At 26.6% G+C, this 25065-nt stretch overlaps 1 protein-coding gene across 1 annotated transcript; it reads left to right on the forward strand.

Annotated features, from left to right (window-relative positions):
• LOC132935105 (calcineurin-binding protein cabin-1-like) lies at positions 1-24973 on the forward strand. The gene is made up of 33 exons (XM_061001566.1): positions 1-445; positions 1235-1348; positions 1431-1565; positions 1637-1738; positions 2752-2960; positions 3039-3273; positions 4479-4602; positions 4688-4835; positions 4917-5078; positions 5143-5334; positions 5393-5566; positions 5646-5817; positions 6674-6786; positions 6845-7031; positions 7089-7254; positions 7313-7454; positions 8046-8141; positions 8216-8387; positions 8464-8641; positions 8717-8853; positions 8955-9068; positions 9297-9461; positions 11440-11538; positions 11616-11825; positions 14941-15080; positions 17617-17674; positions 17917-18039; positions 18106-18169; positions 18239-18438; positions 18500-18663; positions 18782-19019; positions 21396-21494; positions 23663-24973. The coding sequence occupies exons 1-33, from the start codon at positions 350-352 to the stop codon at positions 24716-24718; spliced, it is 5784 nt and encodes a 1927-aa protein (XP_060857549.1). The 5' UTR covers positions 1-349; the 3' UTR covers positions 24719-24973.
• The last annotated feature ends 92 nt before the right edge of the window (positions 24974-25065 follow it).

The raw sequence follows: 25065 nt of genomic DNA on the forward strand, positions 1-25065 counted from the left end.
GTTATCAGATAATAATTATTGACTGAGCCTGAGAGCATTATTACTTATTATTGTTTTATCAGCGTCCACAAGCATTCGGTTTATTTTTTGTAATTATACACATCGCACAATATTCTTATATTTATACTTAAATTCAATTATAATTCCGTATTTATATGAAATGTGTTCGAAACACAGTTCCTCTCTTGCTTGCCTCGACTGATCGAAATCGGCTCACAGAGACGTTGTCGACGGTCAGCCATTCAGCCCGAACCGGTGGCAATTGTTTGCAGATTTCGTGTGACGAGCATTAGCGTGTCTACTCGAATACGTTGATGTGCTTCGGTGGTTTTATCTTTTAGACTATATTATGTTACCAACGAAGCTCAGGGCGTTAAATGATTGTTCTACTGATGAAAGTAGCAACAACGATGATGTGCCAGTTAAAATTACTAAAGAAGCGTTGGTAGGTGTTTTTCAATTACTTGCTCAGAAAAAATACCAAATGTTCTAACAATTGATTGTCTTATTACTACATGATATGTATTGAACAAAAAAAATTGCATTTATTCTTATCAAAATTAACTGGATATTGACATTATTAACACTACCTTACTATAGAATAAATTACAATATTATATTTTTATTTTTATTGTAGAGTGGTTTTTTATTTATAGTTAATCTTTTATTTATATAATCGAGAATTAAATTACTATAATATTATACCTTCCCAATTACAGATTCTTCTTTTTTATTTTACTTTATCATTAACTAAAATATATTTGTAAAATCTTGTCATCCTCATATTTTACTTTAAGTATCACCTAAAACTAAAATGTTTTGGTTCAATGATATGCATATTACTTATATTCCAATCATACTTATACATTAAAGCAGTGGCACTGAATTGCTTAAAATATACAATGACATCGTACATCATACACAACCCCCCTTCTCCCATTTTTTTAAATGTAATCATCAGATGCAAATCAATTTAATTTGTTTTTGCTATGCTAACTTCAATGCTGGATGCAGTACCTTACGGTGAGCCCTAATCTAAAGTATCTAATATGACATATGAGCCTAAATGCTTCATATGTCATAAATAAGCTAAGTGATTGGTGCCACTGCCTTAAAGTTATAGTACTAATTATCAGCTTAAATTATAATATTTATTTTTACTTAAGCATTGTTTAAATTAATTGTATAAAATATTTTTTCATTTCATTACAACTAATAAAATATTTTATTTCAGGAAACGAAAGCAGAACTACAATATAGCCAAGCATTACAGTGTTTAGCAAGAGATCAATTAGATGAAGCAGAGAAACAACTATCAAATTTATTGGAAAAAGAAATTATTAAATCTGTATGTTTAAAAAATGTCTATCTTTAAGTTTTAAATAATTTCTAACTTTTATTAATTATATATGTATATATTTTTTTTTTAGCTAAATACTACATTGAACCAAAAAGATAAATCTCAATCTTTATTAGCTCATTTAAAATATTGTTGTCTTACTAATTTAGGAAATATTTTGTTAAAAAAATCCAACTACCATGAAGCCTTAATTCACTATCAAGAGGTGAATTTTATTGAATAATGTATTTTAAACGTAATAATATTGATTACATAAATTTATTATCTATTATTTAGGCTTTAAAAATGGACAATACTGACTTGAATCTATGGTACCGAATAGGACTTACTCATAGCAAGTTATATCAAACTGATCAAGCAATATCAGCGTTTTTAGAGGTAACTAATAAATAACAAAACCACTTGATTATTATCATCTAAACAATATGGTCATGTACGAGGTATATCCCAAATGTAAGTAATAAGGCACAATTGAGTATAATTTACCTTTCCGGGTAGACAATTTCATGTTTTTTTAACAATCAATGGATTTAAAAAATTAATTTTCTGTGCGATTTTCCTGTTTTTTTTTTTTAAATATTTAATAACTACATTTTCCTTTATTTATAATTTACACCGAGAATCTTTGTATCGATATAACAATATCTGGTATTATAGATACTGAAAATACTTCATTGCACATTTATTTGTTATTATAGTAAAACTATAAACCTACTATACACATGTAAAATACTAAGATGGGTGCCAAGTAATAAGTATAGAGGTATAATATACTGTATACTTAAATACTCTGTTTTATTAATTTTAATTTTAATTTTTGTCTTTTTGCTAAAGGTATTTCACCAATAGATCAAATTTAAAACAACTTTCATTATTCTGACAATAACAGTACTCAATGCATTTTAGTATTTTTAATATGTTTAGTTGTTACATATTTTGGCCAAATAAAGCATACAAGTCTAGTAAACTTGAAGATATTTAACTGCGTAGATATATAATGTACTATAACTAAATCAAATATATATAGTTATGGAAAATATCATATATTATTGAAATTCAAATGTGAGTCACCCTATAGCTCACTGTAAGGGTTGAAAAAAAGTTATAATAAGCTATACCCCCCCGAGTATCAAGGAATCTATTCATTTAACTTTCACCTCAATCTTTCAAGTCATTCAGAAGTTACAAAATCACAAAAGACACACAGCAGAATTATATATGTATTATGTATATTAGACTAATATTTAATAAAATTTTTGTGGTGACCTATTTGTTTTATATCATAGTATAGTAAGTTAATTTGAATAATTTATATTTAAGTACAGCGTATTTTACTGCTGTAGGTCTTGCTTACAACAATAACAATTAAATAATAAAACATTATTTTTCAGGGTATTAAATGTAATCCTAATCATTGGCCTACTTTGGATAAATTAATAACTTTATTATATGCAAGCAACGAATATGTGTGTTGTTTATATCATATAAGCATATCACTTAATTTAGATTCTGGATATTTAAAAGGACATTTTATCAAAGAAATTATATTCAAAAAATTTCCATCATTAATATCTTATTTTAAAAGTTATTGCTCAGACGGGTAAGTAAAATATAGGTTAAAATATTTCAATTTAAAACAATGTATAATTTTAAAAAAAAATGTTGTATATACTTATAGTGGTTTAGATGTTGCGTGTGCTGAAATAATAGATACCAATATACAGCAAAAGATATTAGATGAAATTGAAGATATCAAGAAAAATGATCCTACTTTATGTTTAGGAAAATCATCCAAAAATATGGAATGCAATCCAAAATTGTTTGCTAGGCCTTTAGTGTTTAAAAGTTGGGATCAACTTGGAAAATGGTTATTAACAATTTATGATCATATGTTTGAAAGTTATGAACATTCGGTAATTATAGTTTATTTAATTTAAAAAATGTTTTTTGCTATTTTGTTACTAAGTAAATTATTTCTAAAAAAAAATTTACAAAGTTTTATTAGTACTGGGTAGGGATAGTTATTGATAAATGTTAAAAGTGAATGATAAATGACTATAGGACTGTCCATTTTCATCTTTTTTCTTTTATAATATGATTTCTGTAAGAAGAAAATATGTTACCAGAATTAATGGTTGTGTACACGTTTTTTTTTCATTTTGATCTTCACATATTTTAAATTTTTAGGTCATTTTGGAAACTTTTTGATTTTTAACCATTATTAAAATAAAAAAAATATGTTACAGAAATAAAATTATTACTATTAATTTATTATCTAATACATCAAATATACAAATATACTGTTTAAAAATAATTTTTCTTTTGAAACCAGATAATATTGTAATTAATATAATTTATTTCATTTTTAAAAATAGTTGATGGAATTTTTTCATAAATCTTGAACATAGAACATAAGAATAATATTTTTTAATGATTTTGGATTCTAAACGATATGATGAATGTAACCATTTCACAATGATGTGTGTGTATTTTTTGTGCCATACTTTTTCTAGTAAAAAAATGATCTGGTCATCAACTTTGATAGAGGCTTCTGGTAACAAATCAGATCTAGTTGGTACTATAGAAGATAATGAAGTTTTAAGTTCTTATTGGTTTTTAAAATAATTAGGAAAAACAAAAAAAAATATAAACATATATTAAATTTATTATATTATTAATATAACTATTTGATAAACTTGGTTACCTAAGAGTTAAGACCATCTTAATTTTTTTTTTATATAAATGTTGATAAAAATTATTTGTTACTTCAAAAAGCTCAATAATATAAAATAAAATTCCTCATAAATTGCTTTTATAGAAATTAAAAAATGTATATTTATTTTTTATATTATGAAACGGGATAAGCCCAATACAAACTCCAGATAGTAATCTTAAGGCAAAGATACATAACAATAGAAATTAAAGGGGTTAATTATAGGGGCCCACACAAGTGTCTCAGTGGGGCCCAGTATTCTTTTTTTCGAGAAATAAATAAATAATACTAGATAAAAATTTTATAAATATAAAATAATTATTTTTTTGTTTAGTTTATCAATAAATCTGAGTTACATAAATTGTGTAATCAAATATTAATATAAATTTATTTCAAATTTTTCAGCTTCTTTACGAACCTATACAATTCAATCATGAATCTTTAACTCTAAACACAACAGAAAGCCAAATTATGGTAGATGAAAAATGTATTGAAAACGATTTTGAAAAGCTTTCATTTAAAGTTGATGGTAGATATTATAAAAATATATTTTTATTATTAATATTTAATAATTAATTAATTTTATTTTATTATTTTGTTATTGATAATGATAGTCCCTGCAACAAAACGAAGAAAAAGTTCACCATCACTTGCAGATCAACTAAAATTAAGTCGGCGATCAGCTCGAAATAAAGCAAATTCAAAAGTCAATGAGTCAACACTGGTCAAATCAATATGGAATACTATGCCCCAACATTTATTGTATAGTTTATTTCTAAACTAAATAACTTATTACTTATTAATTATTGTATGATTATGTTTATATTATTGTATTGGTTTAAGGCTTAGCAAAGATGGCAATAATAAATGTAATCCAATTAAATGGTCGGACGATTCTATGGATACAATGGATTTGTATAGGTTATTTGAATTCTCAGATATATTGAGTGATGGTCTTATTGAAAATTTACTGAAAAATAATATTTCTGAAGATGAACGCCTTAAGTATGTATAATAAAAAATATATTTATTACAATTTTAAATTATTTTATATTTGTATTATTATTAGACAAATACATGATGAAAATTATTTTGGGTCTGATCATGAAGCAAATGATTTGAATAATTTTATCGAACTTAATAACAAAAAGTCAATTTCCGATTTACTAGAAATTTATTTAATTATTATTGCAAACAAATGGACAAATACTTGGCCTACCAACATGGTTCAAGTATATATAGATGTTTTCAAAAGAGTATGGTAAGTAATCTAAATCTATTTGATAACTTTTCAATACTTACATTTGATGTTTAATTAGGATTCATACAGAAAAACAACATATTACTTATATTTCTGACTCAAATTTTGATTCCTTAAACGATGAACAAATTAAACAAGTGAAAGATGAAATTTTATCTATTCTTACTTATGGAGAACTATTATGTGATCTTTATTTTCAATTAAAAATTAGCCATAAGCCATTAGAAGGAAGGTATTAATGCATTAAAATACTAATTTTTATTTTTATTGATATTTATTATTAAATAATCTTATGTAAATTAATTTTATAGTATTATTGGAGGAGACTTTTGTTCTCTGTGGATCGGTAGTATAAATGATGCACTCTCAATATTAGATTTGAAAGATAATCATATGGTGATAAATGTTCGATTTCTATGGTTAAGAGCATTATTTAACTTGCAAGATAAAGAAACCAGGCTTACATGTGATGTACTTGATATGGTAATCTAAGTTTTTATTTTACCTAATTTAATTTATTTTTAGCTACATTGTTTTTATTTATTGTAAACTCCTATCAAAAATTAATATTATAATTTATAGAGTTGAAGTATATTGACATGAATCAATGGATCACTAATACATTTTTTTCTGCAAATTTTCATTTAAAGTTATATTATTGCAGAAAGACATACTAAACATTTTTAATAGCTATGTAATGTCATGAGGCCGGGCACCACACAATCATGTGTGAAATACGCATACAATTTACTCAGTTATCATAATGATTTATCTATTTTAAAATATTATATTTATGTTCTAAATTTTTAATATTTTTGTTTGTTGTGTATTTTTGAACTAAAACCAATAGTGGATCTAGAATTTAAATGCCTTAATTTTTTTGTCAATACTTAAAATATTTAAAAAAAATTTGTCAAAAAAGCTATGAGCAACCTTTGGGTCATAGTGCCATAATATGCCAAAATAAAATAACACTATAAATGAAGAACTAATATAAACATTGATAATGTTATTTTATCAATTAATTGCCAACCAAGCTCCATATTATAATTGAAATGTTCATATATGTTTAATGTTTTCTATTTAAACTTAATATAATCATGAGTTATGTATGCTATTCTATTACACTTGATCTATAATATTATTATAAATCACATAATCTTATAAATAATTTTATACTTAACATTGTTTTGAAGAAAACTTGTCGTAAATAACAATTTATTTTTAAAAACTAAAATATTTTAAAAACATTTAATAAAATAAATTGATGTATTATGTACATTAAAATATTGAATTGATTCTAGTACAAACTATTAACATATTAACATAATGTTTTTAGTTATTGAATTTCATTTGCGGTCTGGATGATTATGAAATTGTCCTACCTAATTTAGAATATTTTTACCGAATAAATACAAGGATAGCAGAGAAACTTATAATCACATTAAAAAGGTTTGTTATCAATGTGTTTTTATTCATATATGTATTTTTAAAACATATTTATTTCCAGGAATAATTTATTAAGCACAGTAAAAAGTCTGTACGAGTCAAAAGAATATCTAAGTGTTGTGAATATTTTAAAAGAAACTTTAAAACCCCAATTTACTTACATGGAGATACCAAGTTATCAAACTATGACACGAATGAACCAATACATATTTATGCTAAATTCATTTTTAGAGTTAAAAAACTACTATGTAAGGATATGTAATTGAATTTTAATGTTTTATTTTATAATTTTTTTTTTTTTTAAGGAATTGTTTAAATGGTGTGAGCCGTGCTTGTATGAAGCTATTTTACAACATCGTAAAAGTCTTATAGAAGATTGTGATCAAAACCAAAAAACTAATCAGGCCAAATTTATTAATAATATATTTTACGCTATGTTAGAATCAATTAAAATAGAGGGCTTAGATGTTTGTAAGTAGCAAAATTGCAATCAGTAAAAGATTCCATTATTAACTTGATGTTTTATTAGTTGATAATGTGTCACAAGGATCTAAATCAAAACTTATACAATCAGTCATAAATCTTTTATCATATCTAATAGAAACTCCTGATGGAAATCCAGAAATTGATGCTGTATCTCCGTGGTTGTTAATTTATAATTTGGTAAAATAGTAAGTTTTTTCATGCTTAACTATTGTGAGCATTATTTATATTGTTTTATATTTCTATTATAATTATTATGATGATTTTAATTCTGACAATGTTTTATGATTTTATTCGGGTGGATAAACTTTTTTTTAACGAACCCAAACAGATCCGAACTTACACACTTTTAATCAAACCCGAACCACCAAACCGAACTCTTCAAATATTTTATCGAACTCAAACCGAACATTAAAATAGTCAAAATTGGATATTATTTTATTTAATATTTAATAATTATTTATCATTTAGTCACCATACCACAGAATTATTGACTAAAGATTTTAGATTAGTGATACCTAAAGAAACCTTATGGAATTGACTTTTATTTTTATTTCTCTGGTTCGATTATCGAAAAAAACTATTAGGTATTTGGTTCGGTTCGATTATTTGTAATACAATTCATTGACCAGTATTTTATTTATTCTTATTAAATTGCTAACATTTTAAATTACAATATTTTCTTTAGTTAACTTTAGCACCTGTTTATCATGTATTTATAACACTTTACTAATATTTATTGTAATGACTAATGTCTTGATTATCTTTTGTATTTCCAGTGAGGAATCTAAAACTGATAATTCCTTTTCTTCTCAAACTACTAATATCCCACAATCTTTATCATTACTCTTCCTGGGTCATGAATATTTAGGAAAGTAAGTATTTAATTAATGTGTTTCCTAATATAGTTCTATTTTAATTTACATATTATTTATTAAAACTTGTGTAGGAGGTCATGGTGTTGTTTTGAAGATGGTATTCTTCTATTCCTAACATTATCAGAAATAGAACCTTTTATTCATACGGATTTGTATAACATATCATTAGTGCATCAAGTTGATCAAATATTTTATTGTTTGTATACACATTTAATCAAACGTAATAGACCACGCCATGTACAGGTAATTAAAAATTAAAATAATAACAATATTTGTTAATAAATTATTTTTTTTATAATAATAATTTTTATTTATCTAGGATCATCATTCCATGGGATTAGCACTTACATGGCCACGAGCTAGACAATTGATGCATTTTTATCAACCTCAAGAATTACCTAGTTACGATGGTATATCAAAAACATTTACTGTAAATTCTGATACAGAAGCTATGCTTAAAAAAATCATAGCTCTCATACCTGAAGAAATAAAACCAAGTAAAGTTAATTAAGATGTGTATAAATAATACATTATTGTAAATAAATCATTATTCATTTATTTTTATATTCCAGATCGATTGATGGATAATTTAATGATGTACATCAAAGGGGAAACAGACCAGTTGCCTATAAATGATAATCCTTTACCTAACGATGTAAAAGATATTTTTTATTTAATGGCTGATTTTAATTTTAAAAACAAGACTTGGGTAAATTCTTAAGATTTTATTTAAGAATTCTTAGAATTTATAAATATAAATAAAACTATTGTTAGTAATATATTTATTATTAATATAATACTATATTTCAGAGTAAAGCTATTCGATATTATTTACTTGATCTTTGCAATAACTTAGACCGTTTTGATTCTTGGGCTGCCATGGCTTTAGCTAGGGGGAGTCAAATAGAAACAAAATTAAATTCAGTAAGTCAACATTTACTGATATTTGTTTTAAGATGAAAATATTTTTGAATTTGTTTAATAATCACTTGATCTATATTGATATAAATAATGTATTAATTAGTAAAAATAGTGATTACATATAGAATTCTATAGAAGAAGATATGAGAAATGTTCGAGTCCATACAAAATCGTTTTCATTATTTGTGTAAACAAATTAAAAAAAATAGTAATAAAAATATATTTTTTTAGTGTGAGTCAATAAAAAATGAAGCTGACATAATTAGAAGAGCTCATATGACTGGTCGATGCTATAAGCACTCTCTTAAAATAAGTCCTGAAAATACAACTCTTCTTATTGAATATGGAACATTTACCTATAGTATTCATTCCTTTTGCTCACGTTTATTGAAACAGGTGTGTATTTAAATTATTTATAGTTTTTAGTACTTTTAAGTGATCAAATTGCATTACTTTATTTTATGGTTATCTATACAAGTTAGAGTACGACTCTACAATTTATTCAACATTGACTGTTCAAGTAGTGTCTTTAATGAACTAAGAGCATTATTATTTATTACTTTATTAGTCACCAACCTTTAACACATGAAGTATATAGACAATCTCAGCTTTTTGACTTTTACACTAGAACAATTACAATAATGTAAAAGTTGCAAAATGCTTTAATTATTGACTAAAAAATAAAAATGTATGTCGAATACTCTCAAAATAAATACAATTGAATTAAATATTTACTTGTCAAAAAACCAAAACAAAAATGTTGTATCAAAATATGATATTGTTTGTTTTAAACCACAGATTCATCATACATAATTAGTAGAGTTCAGATGCTTATAACTGGATATTTTTTTTGTGCAACCAGAATTCTACAATTTATAAAATAAAGATTACAAATATACAAACTTATTTCTCATATTTTTACACATTGATATTTTTGAGCATATAAGTGTATTTATTATGTTGATTATTTCTAGACTAAGTAGCATATATTTTATTAATTATAAATATAATATTAAAAATTGTTCTTATCATTATAAATCATCATCATTAATTGTGTTTATGGGTAAGACCCATAGAAAATTTGAAGATTATAATATATTTATAAAAACATTTAAACATACCGTCATATCATCAAAGGTTTTTCAAGTTTTGAAATATCAGCAAAATAATTGTTATACTGTGTAGAAAATATAACTTTAATAAATCGGCAACTAATTAAAAAAATTGTTCATATTTTAGCTGTGTATTTCGTAGTAAATTGATTTTAAATACTCATTCAAAAGAGTATATAATTTTTTTTAAATTAATATTAGCCCTTTTTATTGAAAGGTATTTTAAATATTTTAAGGCATATAATTGTATATTTTGATATTTTAATGAATTGTTGATAATTAACATCCGAGCTCTAGTAATTAGATTAGTATTTATGACGTTTTATTAAAATATTATTATAAATAACACTCATCTTAATAAAAAAAACAGCTCCAAGAATTTTAATTTTAAATTAAATTAAATTTAGTGTAATAAATTGTAAACTAAAATGTTCCCTATAATTTAATGTTGAGTTGGTGACTTGGTACTTGAGTCCACGTCAATCCCCACTGCAACTGTGATAGGTAATAACTCACCGTACTCCAACCAGATTACTCTATATTATTGTACATGCCGAGTCATGTATGAATAGTAAATAATTAAGATGGCCATACATCCACATGCATTCTCACTGTCTTACAAACGCATGGCAAATTGTACGCTCAGCAAATCACGTTTAGCTCTGTTAGTTTAAAAACTAGAGTGAATTAACTTCTTATAAAATTTAGAAGTAAGAATATTATCTTTAAATTTTATAAAAAGTCTATTCACTCTAATTTTTAAACTAACAGACCTGAATGTGATCTGCTGATTGTACAATTTGCTGTGTTATGCGTTCGTGTAACAGAGAGAACGCATGCAAGTGTAGCCCCCTTTTAATATAATAATTATTGTTGTATAAAATTTTTTCTTAGAAGTAATAAATATTAAAAAGAAGTAGTATGAATAGTAAATATAAATGTATTATTATTATTTTTCCACGTTTATATTCTTATTTCATTCTGTTGAACTTTTAAAACATTACAGTAATAATAATAATAATAATAATAATAGTTTATTTTTTGTAACCAATCAATATACCTACATGCAGTAAATAAATTTAAATATTAAGTCAAGTTTATTTAAATAAGTAGTTATTTATAAATCAAAAGTTTGTATTACATTTTATTTTATTTTGTGTAAAATAATATATAGGTTAAGTTTTTGATAAACAAAAGTAAATTGGAATTTTAAGTATAACAAATAAGTTTATTATTATTACTTTATTTGCATATCTATATAGGAAACCTCTAATATGAGCTTACAAATGTTTGGAGAGCTTGAAGAAGAAAAAGAAAAAATGATCAAAATCGCTAGAAAATGTTTTGAAACTGCCAACAATGTAACTTTTACTAATCTTAACTTAGATATATTTATTTATTATTTTTTAATTTAAATTATGTTATTATATATCATTAGGTTTGGGAATACACTGATTGTGATTCCCAGGATGAACGCTGGATGCATCATTATGTGCTCGGGAAAATAACTGAGAAAAATGATGATAACTCAACAGTATTTATGGATCATTATTTAAAAGCGGCTCAGTATTTAAATTCCTATGGAGCTAAGTTTCCAGAGCATATTATATACACTGCTCCTCAGTATTATTCAATTGAAGTGCTCGAGGTAAAGAATTATGTTTTTATCATACAAGTATCAGATGACACTTATATTATTTATATATATTTCTTAAGAGAACACCATACCCGCGATTTATATATATCCTAGCGATATATTGTCTCCGGCCTACAAACCTATACTGTATACAACATACCAAATTGTACTTTCACAGTAATAAATTATCCTGTTATTTTTAAAATTAAAGTGAATTGACTTATTATAAAATTTAAGGATAAGATTATTACCTAGAGCCGTGCTTTTCAACTTTTTTAGCCTAATTTAGATCCATAAAAATGGTAACACACTTAAAACAATTAATGGATTTTTGAAAAAGTAATGATCATAATTTATATAACTAAAATATGGAAATTTAAATTTAAGAATGAGACAAAAATAGGGTTATTTTAATAATAATATAAACTATTAATAAAAACCTGTAAAATGCCCTAAATTATCTTGTCTTTGAATTTTACAGGGTCAATTCACACCAATTTAAAAAAAAAAAATACAAAATTGAGAGAGAACTTAAAATTTGTTGTTTTACGTTGGTAAATAAAAATCTTTATTATGTATGGGATAGCACTGGTATATCACTGATATTTGGTAGAAGATAAGCTAATGAAATAATTCCACCATGAAAAATTATTGATAGAAACACTAACGGAATCGAAATGCCGGCCCTCGATATAGGGACACTTTTCAAATAAACAGACACTTTTTTTATAAAGCGAAATTTCTGGCCGAAATGTATTAAAATATACTATCCATATTATCAATATTGAAAAAATGATAACATGGCAACAATGTTGCAATCACACTATTATGTTCCGTAATTCAATGCAATCTAGATATTTCGGTATCCAACAACCACCAAACAGCGTTTCCATCATTGTTGAATTTTGGAAGTACCTCCTATGTATAATGCGCCTTCCATGTATAGAGTTCAGTGTAGAAACTAGATGACGAATATAGGTAGCGCTAGATTCGCACTTGGCACATTTCCTCCATGACTTTGATTTCCTCCCGTACAAGCCTACTCATAACCTTAAGCGGTCACTGATTACACTTTCGTTTCCAGCATGAACTAAGAAGATAGAGTATTCTTAGTTCATGGTTTCCAGTTTATTCAATCCATAGACCTTACACTAATAAACAAGAACTGTGTATAACAACAGCATTACGATCGGCGTGTAAACATATCAAAGTAGGCCTACATGACTACAAAATACAATAATATTTATATATATAACTTACCGTACATCTTACCCCGTACTACCTACATGGCTTCATATAAGTCACTCAGTCACCGAAAAGTTCCCTCTATATTTCCACACTTGGTGTGCAATCACTTCTTGTCTATAATGTTAAGTATTAGTATAAGGTCTATGATTCTATCTTAATCCGTGCTGAGAAGGCACATCGTTTCGTATACTGTATAATGTCTTAATTGGTGGTCGTGTCGTGTGAAGGTGTGGTAGCAAGGCTATGGTTACAACTGGTAACCTTATTGGTTTCAAAATAAATCCAGCTTGAACCGTGAAATCCGAAAAAAAATTTAGCGCTGTGATTAGCTGAGTCTTAGCGGGAGTACCCCAAACGCTTTATGTAATTAAAGATAAACTACATCTAAGATTCATGGAAATCTGTAACAACTGTAACGTACATACGCGCAGTCACACGTCACACATTTTGCGATCAAAACAGTTTTAACATATAAGTCTCAAAAAGCAGAAGAAAAAATTCAACCTGTACCAAAAAAACCTGGTTTTAATTTTGAAAATATTTGAATTCCTTATTCTCTTTTATAAGTGATGTAAGAAATGGATTTCGATCTTCTTTTTTTTTTCAAAATTCGCATTTTTGTTAGTGTTATTAAAAAATCGATAATTCATTTCTAACATACCTAACCTAGAAAAAAGAATAAGGAATTCAAATATTTTTCAAAATGAAAATTGGACTTCTGGAAGTATATATATTTGTCTTCCGCTTATTGGTCTAAATGCACGAAAACACTACCCGCTTTGAACAGCCTTAAGCATTTATTTTTGTTGTTATCGTGTTATAATAATATTGGTGGGGTAGTGACCAATCCAACCAATGAGTAGTATTGTAAACTTGTACACTGTATCTGGTCACGAACTAAGATATACTGGACTGGTATCGACAGGGTTGGGGGTTCTTGGGGGGGGGGGGGGGGGGGGATAGTTGAGGAACGATGCTCAAATGTTTCGACACCGCCACTCATTCGTCTTAATAGGCCACCGTTAGGTTCAAGTAGGGGTAAAAGCGCTCCTAGTAACAGATAACGCAACTGATATTGTTAATAGGTATAATCATGAACTAAGATAGTTAACTATCTACTATTCTACTATCTTAGTTCATAGTATAATTAACATAGATCAATTATTATTATCATTGTGTTTTATATAGCACATGTAACTATGTAAGATGGCGCTTTTGGGCCCTACTTGTAACTTACTGCGGCTTACGAAACATTTGAGAGCCACCGATAGGTAATCGATTTATCGATACCAGTCCAGTATATCTTAGTCCGTGATCCGGTTCATGTATTTATATAATGTATATAGAATATAGATATGTACTGTAAAGATAATATGTGTAGCATAGGGTTGATGGTATTAAAATCGGAAACCGGTAGTGCGGTATTAGATTCGGTACCGGTATGAAATGGTATACCGTAATACCGGCACAAACCGGTAGGTGTACTAAAAAACCGCCGCCAACGTTATTACAATATGTACTGGTATTACGGTATCACGGTATGTACCGGTATTATAGTATACCGTTGCAGCGGTATTTGAACAAAAACTGGTATACCGAAAAAACCGTCAACCCTAGTAGCAAGACTAGATGACAGATGAGTAAGCATATAGTTTTTTGTATAAGTAACAATAGTTTTTTTTTGGTTATTTAATCGTAAAAAACTGAGTAACTGAATTAGGAGTGTCATATTTATGTCTGCACTCCATACATTGTCCCTTAATACGGCCCTGCTATCTACATTAATTGAATAAATATTAAATAATATAAAATGTTTCATCTGATCATTAATGTATCTGTAATATTTTTAATAACATAAGCAAATTAATTTTGATTTCAGATTTATTACAGAATCCACGCTGGAGCGTTAAAGTTGTTAGAAAAACATGATAACCAATCATTAAATGAAGAATTATATAGTAAAATTAAAATAGCATTAGATGAAATATCTGATATGTCCCCTATTGCTGATAAAAATAAGTAAGATTAATATAAAAACGGGTTAGTGGGTAACGCTGTGCTGTACATTAAGTGTGAGAGATACTATAATGTATGTGTTAAATTTTGAATCCATGATATAAAATCATTGTATACAAAAAACGATCCTGAGCGAAGACAGTCTATCAGCCGATAATATGACCAAGTATATTTGATGATATTGTGATTAAAATAATTAATTTTACTATTAGTACTACACTCTACAATAGGTTACATTTTATTTTGCCAAAAAAAAAACATTTGTGAATGTCATTTTGTCTGTATGTATAAATATAATAATATAATCTAAAAGTTTCATACACCCACTCACAATATTGGATATTCACTCGATTTCTCATGTAGCGGTTTTGTTATTTTATTGTTATTCAAAAACGAATAACTGTAGATACATGAAAATTTTACTGAATGTTTATATTTTTATTTGGTATACACCATAACATTTTAAAAATATTTTGACTTTTTTTGAGCTGCTTATGGACATTGTCAGTTTTCAATTTTTTTTTTTTTTTCCTATAAATATTAATAACATTTTATTTGTTGGGTAAAAAAGCGTGAAAATTTAATGCCAGGTTCCTGATATATTTTTACAATAGCAGTTGAAAATTATTAAAAATACATAGGCACAATTTTTTTTTATAAGGATTTAAAGTTTAAATTTTGACAAAATTTAAAATTTATTAATTATTTTGTAGTTAAAAATTTATAAAATGTTCAAATTTTATAGCTAAGGATTGAAAATTTAAAACAAGGTTCCACGTAAATAGGTTATATATAAATTACTTTATTCACAATAATATCATAAAATATATTTGTAACACTATAGGCTGACTGAATGTTTTCGCTCAGAATCGTTTTTCTAATACAATGATATTATATCATTGAATTCGAATTTAACACCATCCATTACAGTGACCCACTTGTAACCTACTGTACAGCAGAGCGACATCCACTTACCCATTTTTTTTTAGATTGTTTGGTTACAGTATGGACTCTATTTATGAGAATCATTGTTTTAAATTATATGAAATCGAAACATTGATACATTTTGTCAAAATCTAAACTTTGAATACTTATAAAAAAAAATCGAGCTCGTGGATCTTTAATATTTATCAACTGCTATTATAACTACTTATCAGTTAAGAGGAACCTTATATTACATTTTAAACCTTTTTTATAGAATGTTATTGACATTTATACTTAAATAAGAAAATAAGAAAATTGTTTTATGATTATTTACGGGTGAATATCCTATCCCTATATATAACTTCAAACGCCCGCAAAAAAGTAATTTGACTTTCTAGTAAACTTTTTTGAAGTGAAACTTCTTTACAGACGGTACAAAAAAAAATTATCATTGCGCATCCACTGTCGGCTGTCACATTGAGAAAACGTAGTGGTCAGTTCATGAAGCTACTAACCACGGTATAGAGCGGGTTCAATTCCGGTCTATGAACAATTTTTTTGCTTTTTTTCGTTTTTGTGTATTTGCCGACAACCGTGACGCCCAATAATCTATTATATTATTAAAAATATTAATTCTTATTATATTTATTAACTTAGTTGAATCAAACAACAAAAAAGATGGTTTGATATGTTTCGTTTAATTTAGCTAGGTTAATAAATTTAATAATAATTAATATTTTTAATAATTTAATGGATTTTTGTATTTATTTTATTTTATTCCAATATAACCCTAATATTCTATCAGTTGAATGATTGAAAGAAGTGTCACTTCATACGCGCGTACTCGTTACACACACAGTTATTTTTGTTAAATATAGGAAAACTTTAAAGGAATCTTGTATTAAATTTTCAAATCCTAGATATAAATAGATAAATGTTTATGAATTTCTATCAAGAAATAATTTGCCTATTTTCGTGATTTTGATGTATTTTGTCAACATTTTAACTTCAGAAGCTCATAAAAAGTTATTGTGGTTTAACTTTTTTTTTTATTTCCACTAACATCAACTAATGAGGAACGTTGTATTAGATTTTCAATTATATTTATTATCGATTTCTTATCGTCAATAATTGTAAAAAAACTAATAAAAATCTAAATTGTCTTAGGATAAGTTGCTTACAAAAGAGTCACGATATTTCAAACAGTTTATGGTTCATAGAAATTACTTATACAAATATTGAGTAAAATTTCATTTAATTCATGTATCTATGGCTATTTTTTTTATAGTTACACTAAAAAACAATATCAATTTTTTCAAAAACAGATTCTGCGTAAAAATCGTATTTTTCCTTAATTTTTTATTTGTTTTTCCTGACACTTTTGAAAACTTTTGGGAATTGAAAAATGTTTTAACTAGATTCAGTTTCCAACCAGAAAAGATGCTGAAAATTGAAGCATTTTTACTGTCCCAAACAGAACAGACACAAATAAAAAAAAAAAAATAAAAAACACATTATTGTAAAATCAATACATTTACATCATTGCTCCGCTCAAAATCTAATATTAGTCAAGACTATTAATATTAACCAACATTTATCTGTTTAATATTTGTAGGAAACCCAGTAACATGTCCACATTTGATGTGGTGAATTGTAAGGATATAATAAAAAAGGTATGTTATAAAATTTAAATAAATAGCAAGACTCGGTTATATTATCTTTTTTTTGTTACCAATGCACCATTTTAAAGAAGTTATATATAAATTAGTCCAACTATGTATTTTTGTTCTTTATAAAGGTTTTTCAAGAAAATTAAATTGAGTCTAATTTATTATATAGTAATTAATAATACATTTATTCACAAATATTTTGATTTATTGCTTAAGTTTTAAATGTTAAAGTATTTCTTTTCTAGGATATAAACTCGACAGTAAAACAGACTTTAAATAATATCATAAATCATGTGATGACATCTGAAAAAGATGTTGATAATTCCAAAGTTAGTTATCAACGTGAATTTATTACCAAAAATTCTAATGTAAGTATTAAGTATATTGCTGATAAAATATTAAATTGTATGTTTATTTTAAAATGTATGCTCAAGGACAATTCAAACATGCCGGTCAAAAAGATGAAGTTAGTTTCAGCTATTCAAGACACAAGTGATTGTAAGTTTTACACAAATATATATTTATTAATTTCGCAAAAATGATAGCCTTGTAATTGTATTTTCATAGTTCGATGGACATTAATTCAAAGGTGCCTAGAAGCTTTAGAAGATTGCATCAAAAGATTTCCTCAACATTACAAATCATATTATCGGTTGGCCCATTTCTATTTCCGTTCGCCATCTCATAAAGATTTTAATAAATTCAAAGATTTAATTTTTGGTGAACGAGGTTTATTTGTTGGGCAAAGGCCTAATAACTTTTTTCACGTAATTTAATGATTTTTATATATATTTTCTAGACAATTTTACTTATGTGGTTCTAATTTAGGGTGTTTGGAGGATACCAGTTAGTGAAATAGACCGCCCTGGTTCATTTGCGTACCACATGAGTCGCTGTATACATCTATTGTTAGATTTTCTAAAAGAAACTGGTGACCACAAAATGCTACTTGATTTGGCTATACAGTTGAAATACATACCTGATCTTGATAAGTATGTGATGAAGTATAAATATTAATACAGACATTTTTGTTTAGCATATTTCCTAGTAAAAATTTTAATTTTTAAATAATTATAGTATTTGCAAGTAATAATGAATTATGGTTTTTAGGAAATATTTACGTGATAACGAACGAGAAGGTATTTCAAAAGAAGCACTGTTCCTTAGTGTTCAAATATTAAGGAGAATGAAATCAGAATATGCTAAAACTAATAACCGCTCCAAAAATGAACTTCTTCTTATTCAAGTTTACAAAAGTTATAAACGTGTGTTCAAGTGTTGGCAACATAAAGATAACACTTTATCAATGCTATTATTGAATGTCTATCAAAACATTGTTGGAACAAAAGTAAGATAGTTATTATTCTTAAAAATCAAATTATCACTACTACTGGCACAAATAATAAACACTAAATTGTGATACTCAAATACAGAACATAATTTAAAAGGTTACCATTTCTAGAAAAAAATCGGTTGGCCGTATGTAACGTTATGGAGATGAGAATGGTAAAATGGATTTGTGGAGTGACTAGGGAGGATAGAATAAGAAATTAATTCATTAAAGATAGTCTAGGAGTGGCATAAATTGTAAAAAAATTGAGGAATAAGTTGAAAAGAATAGGTTTAGATGATACGGTAACATAATGAAAAGTGGTGACTTAAAGACAGTTGAGTTATGGAAATATATGTATATGGAAAGAGAAGGAGAAGAAGATTGAAGAAAGGGTGGATTGATAGAATAGAGGATGACTTGGAATTAGCTGATGTGAGCAAAGGATAGATGGATTAACAGAGCCCTGTAAAGGTGTCTTAGGGTGACCAACCTCATAATGTTAGAAGAGAGGAAACCGCAACATTTTAGCGCATACAACATTAGCGAGCAAGACAAGTCAACGCATCATGCTTAATAAAATATACAAAACTAGTTAGAGATAACAAATATAATAAAATGAACACGGGTATCAACTGGGGAAAATTTCCCAGAACTATTTATGGTTGGGTCAGGTGAGTGGGTGGGTGATAATAAGTGATCAGTAATTAGAGGTATTTAATTTTTAAATATCATCATAATTTAACAATAATGGTAAGTGTAGAGAATAGACAATAATAGTATGAGTAAGGCAGGTCACCAGGCAGTATATTGCGATTATAATGCACGGTTCGAGAGTAACTAAACATTTTTTTTTAAGTAGGTGGGTCTAACACCAGAATTTTTTCCCCATAATATGAAATATAGATTGGCGCCACTAGTTAGTGGTATATCTCCAGCAATAAGCTGTTCGATAGCCAAATAGCAAAAAACCCATAATGCCAAGCTTCAATATTGTTATTGGTTTTTGGAAGATCATATTTCAAACGATTGAAACAATTCCAAATATTAATTGCAAATAAGGAAGATCTTTGTTTTCCTCTTCTGTCTAAACTTCCAATCCAAGTAAATTTGAAGTATGAAATTTGTGATGACAGTTCTTCATTTTTTATATAAAATTAATTTTCTAAAATACCTTTAAAGTATTCTGTCACCTTTTCTATTGGAACGAAGGCAAGAGCAGCAAATTTTTTCAACTCCAGAACAAATACAGGATCATTACAATATTGAGTTCATAAACCATATTCTTGAATATGCCTCCATATGGCTTGACCCAAGTGGAAAAAACTGCTTTAAATTTTTGTTTGTAGAAATTAAGTTTTAATAGAATTCATTGCTGCTTTTTTTAAGCCAATCAAAAGTTGGATTTAAATCTGGTTTTATTAATTTCAAATTATGGAACATTGTAGTAGAAGTTCTTTCTTTTTTGTCCGGTTACAAAATATATGCCAACGGTATGACACTAGAAAACTGAATTGTATGTAATTGTATGTATTTATATATAATTGGTAAATTAAATTGGGATATGATAAAAGTGTACCGTCAGCAAACTAGTGTTTTGAATATGCTAAAAGATCTAAATTTTTCCATATGGAAAAAAAGAAACTGTCCTCCACATAATGTTTTCTTGATTGCTTTAAATAATTTTGTGATGAGACATTTATTTGTATTTATGACACTATTACAAGTATTATTAACAAGTCTGGTTAGGTTCAACTCTTATTTAAATGTCAAAACTGGTAAGAACTTACTATCTGATCAATTTTGATTTTCATTGCACCTCCAAATTATTTTATTTTTATTTTATCTGTCCTGTCTATTATATTCTGTGCTATGACTATAATTTTTGTATACTAATAATTGTTTTTCTCATTGACTTATTATATATTGTAAAAATAATCACTTGTTTAAAAAAATATGATTTATATACTATAATATAGTTCTACAGAATTATGTTGAAAGACTTTGTATACCAACCACAATTGATATTGCATTAAATTGTTTTATACTAGTTACCTATATAAGATTATCTTGATTATTTAGGTACTAATAGGTAATAACTACTGCTGTACCGATAACATGGAAATTCTTTTGATTAGATAGAAATATATTTTTTAATCTAATATTTGTTGCGCTAATTTTACGCGCACCAAGATGCTGTATGCGCTGAATTGTTGTCCGCTATAATTACCACTCTCAATTAACGTGTGCTGAAAGTAATTGGCAGTACACCGAGCTAAGAAGATGTTCTTAAAACTGTACCCTAGTAGGAATTTTAGAATAAAGTATTCTTTACTAATAATAAGAATTGATTTATATTAGTTAAAATTAATGTTTTTTGTCTTAATATTATAGGACGATGTATCTAATGATATCATAATAAAGTATTGTCAAAAGCTTCAAACAAAGGAAAAAGAAATTGAGTACAAAAGCAATATTGCAATTAATGAAAATGTAAGTATATAAATAAAAATCCAGAAACAATTGAATAAACCGAAAGCAAATGTTAATAATTTTTAATTTTTAATTGAAACTGTATATAATAAATGTTATATCTCTAACTGTATACAATAAAATTAAATATAACTATATAACTATATTAATATACATGAATTGTACACAATTGGTTTTAATTAGTAATGGGAATAATCGAACGATTAGTAATCGAAAAAAAAAATAATCGAATAATCAAATGATTAGTAGTCGAAAAAAAATTGAATAATCAAATGAGTAATAAACTAATAACCTAACAATTTCATTCAAATGAATTATTATTAACATTTACAATTTACATTCCTAGAACCGATTATAACGCTTATATAATATTGATGTAAATAATTAGTTTTTACTTATTAGTAATTTATATTCTATTGTTAATCTATATTAATGAATAATCAATAAAGTATTGAATTTTAAAAGTTTAAGATACTATGTACTATGTAGTATCTACTATCTACCTATAAATATTAAATACCTAATAGAGAATAGAGATCATTTTTTAATAATATATTTATGTTCATTCGATTATTTTATCATTTGAATGATTGTGATTATGATTAATCAAATGGTTTTTAAAAAATCAAGTTGATTCGAATGGTTTTGATTAATCGAATGATTTTAGAATAATCGAATTGAATCGATGTTTGAAATAATCAAATGATTCAATTATTCCCATCACTAGTTTTAATGCAAGATATTTGTAGAGTATATGCCCAGTTTACCAACAAAAAACAACTTAATTGTACTAAAAAAAATCCTAATTTGCCAACAACTTCATAGCATAGTAATATAACAATATAATAAAATAATAAACAATAATACAATCATAGTTTATGAACTTATCGTACCATGATTATATAGTATCACAAATTAATAAAAATAATAAACTTGAGTTAGTTAAGTTAATTTATTGTTAATAATGCTAAGCTAATAGTTAAAAACAATATATTTTACTTTAAATAATTAATGTTAATATGGAGAAAAATATTAACTCAATTCAGTTGAAAAGTAGTTAATTATTTTTTTTAAATTATCATCTGGGCCACACATATTAAAAAGATTGTGTATCTTTTCATTTTTTTTAAATTATAACTCAGTATTTTGTTAAAAATGCATCTATACTATTTCTACTTATTGCAAACTAGTTATGGTGACTTAATCAATTACACATTTGCACCAGCTAAATTATTAATATATATTTTGTTTATTTTTAATTTAAATCATTCAACCATTGCATAAAGCGTAATTAAAAAAATTAATTTATTAATTGTAATTACAGCTATAGATATGTTTAACACGTTCACTGCAGATCATATTTGTATATACTTGTCAAGAAACAAAAAAAATTGGTTTTAAAAAAAAATTTCCTAAAAATTGAAAAATTAAAATATCAGTATACGGTTTACACTTTATTATGAAACAATGGCTATAGAAGACGCTGACAAAAAACAAATAGTTAAATTGTAACGCTGACCAAATTATAGTCCATTAAATAGTAAGGTACATGACGCCAATTAGCATATGCAAACTATGTAAAATGACGTAATTTGGCGTTATCCGCAGTGAACGTGTTAAACATGAATTTAAATAAAAAGAGGTGAACTGGGAAATCCCTATTTAAAGGCTCCCCTTTACCTTTATCAACTCTCAATTAGGTATATTCCCAACCAAGGGTACTCTTGACAAAAGAAGGTTCACTTACACCAAAGTACACCAGCAGCAGCTAGTACTTACATAAAAATAAATTAATGTTTTCCCTATTCATTGTTTTGATAAATCAAATAAAAAATTACCGGGTTTCCCAGTCAAGAATTATACTGTATACAAAGTATAATATATTATTAGTGTTTGGTTTATTTTGTTTTAATGACAGTTATGTTAATACACATTACACAGCTTTCTTAATAACTGAAATGGTTGAAAATCTATTCTCAGATCACTATTATCAATTACCTATAATTTTAATAACTTCACTTAAGCCCAGAAAAATCATCACGGATGACCTTTTTAATATAAGTAACTTATATTAGGGTTGCATTTTTAGCAATTATCTAAATTATCTTAAATTGGTTTTTGTTTATCTATTTTTAAAATGTTTTTAATAACTGAATGTTTTTTTTTAGGATCTTACATCGCCAATTGCCAATTCTAAATCTACAAGTATATTGAATTCGTCGCAAGCTTTGTCAACTCAGATGTCACTTGAAAATCAAAAACGGCTTTATTCCCCACAAGTCTCACATCCACTACCAATGAATACACAGTTATCCAATCAAATTATGTCTATGTTTGCTCCCTATACACAATCCCCATTGTTCCCAATGACACAAGAGACAAGTTATAACTACACATTGCAACAAAAGTTGCAAGCAACGAAACAGAAACTAAAAAAAACCAGTAATAAGCCAAAAACGGAATCAAAACGTTCTACCATTTCCAAAACTGACAAATCAGATGTCCATCGACTGCCAAATGGTAAACAAAAAAAAAGTTCTAGTATTAAAGTCAGTATTGAATCAAAAATTGTGCAAAACTCTAAGTTATCCAACAATAAACCCACAAAAAAAGCAAAAACTAATCGTTTGGAACTATGTAAATCCTTGAATATTCCACACAATGCACATAATGAATTAAAACCATCACACAACTTGGATTCAATTGTAGAAATCAACAAACTACCTAATAACATAGGCCAGTCACAAAAGCTAAAGCCCAACAATTTGTCTTCAGTCAAACAGAAAGCTGTTAAACAAGCAATGGCCACGACACTTTTAACTGTAGACAAGTCAAAACCGACTATAATGATGAAGCCACCAAACTCACGTAATCCAAAATCGGTATACATAGACCTAGATTCTGCTGCTGAACAGGCCCGTTTAAAATCTACAATTCTCCAGAATAAAAGTCCAGAAATTAAAAAAACTGCTACTGTCTCGTTGAGTCCTGCCATGTTGCTATCTTCTTGCCCAGGTTTAAGTATAACGCCGGTCGTGAACGCAAATGATAACCGCAAGGCAAATGAAACATCATTGGCATCACGTCATGTTCAAAACATCCCAACAATTACACAAAATTTTAATTTTGAACAGTTTCAGCACCTCAGTAATAGTTTGACTATTACAAAATCTGAAAAAAATGTTAATAAAAAATCCAAACCTGAATTGATCCTACTTGATTAGTTGTAAACAATGTTACAACTACAGCATGTTTTTTTTATAGGGAATTTAGATACTAATCTGTGTGTATAAATTGTACAGAATTATTTATTTTGTATTATAATAGTAAATTAAAAAAAAAATTATGTCATATGTCTTAGTGTAATATTTGCAATGACTTTACTTATTTATTTTTGTTAATTGATTTATTTCATTATACTATAATTAATTTTTAAACTACATTGAAAACCAATAAATTACATATTTTTTTAAACATCTTCGTTCTGAAAAACTCTACTTTTACCTACTTCAAATATGAAAAAAAATGTGTTTGAGGATGTTTCACTCGCATATGCTTTCTCTATCTTACA

Source organism: Metopolophium dirhodum, chromosome 1 (genome assembly GCF_019925205.1).
Source record: "Metopolophium dirhodum isolate CAU chromosome 1, ASM1992520v1, whole genome shotgun sequence".
Lineage (NCBI taxonomy): Eukaryota > Metazoa > Arthropoda > Insecta > Hemiptera > Aphididae > Metopolophium > Metopolophium dirhodum.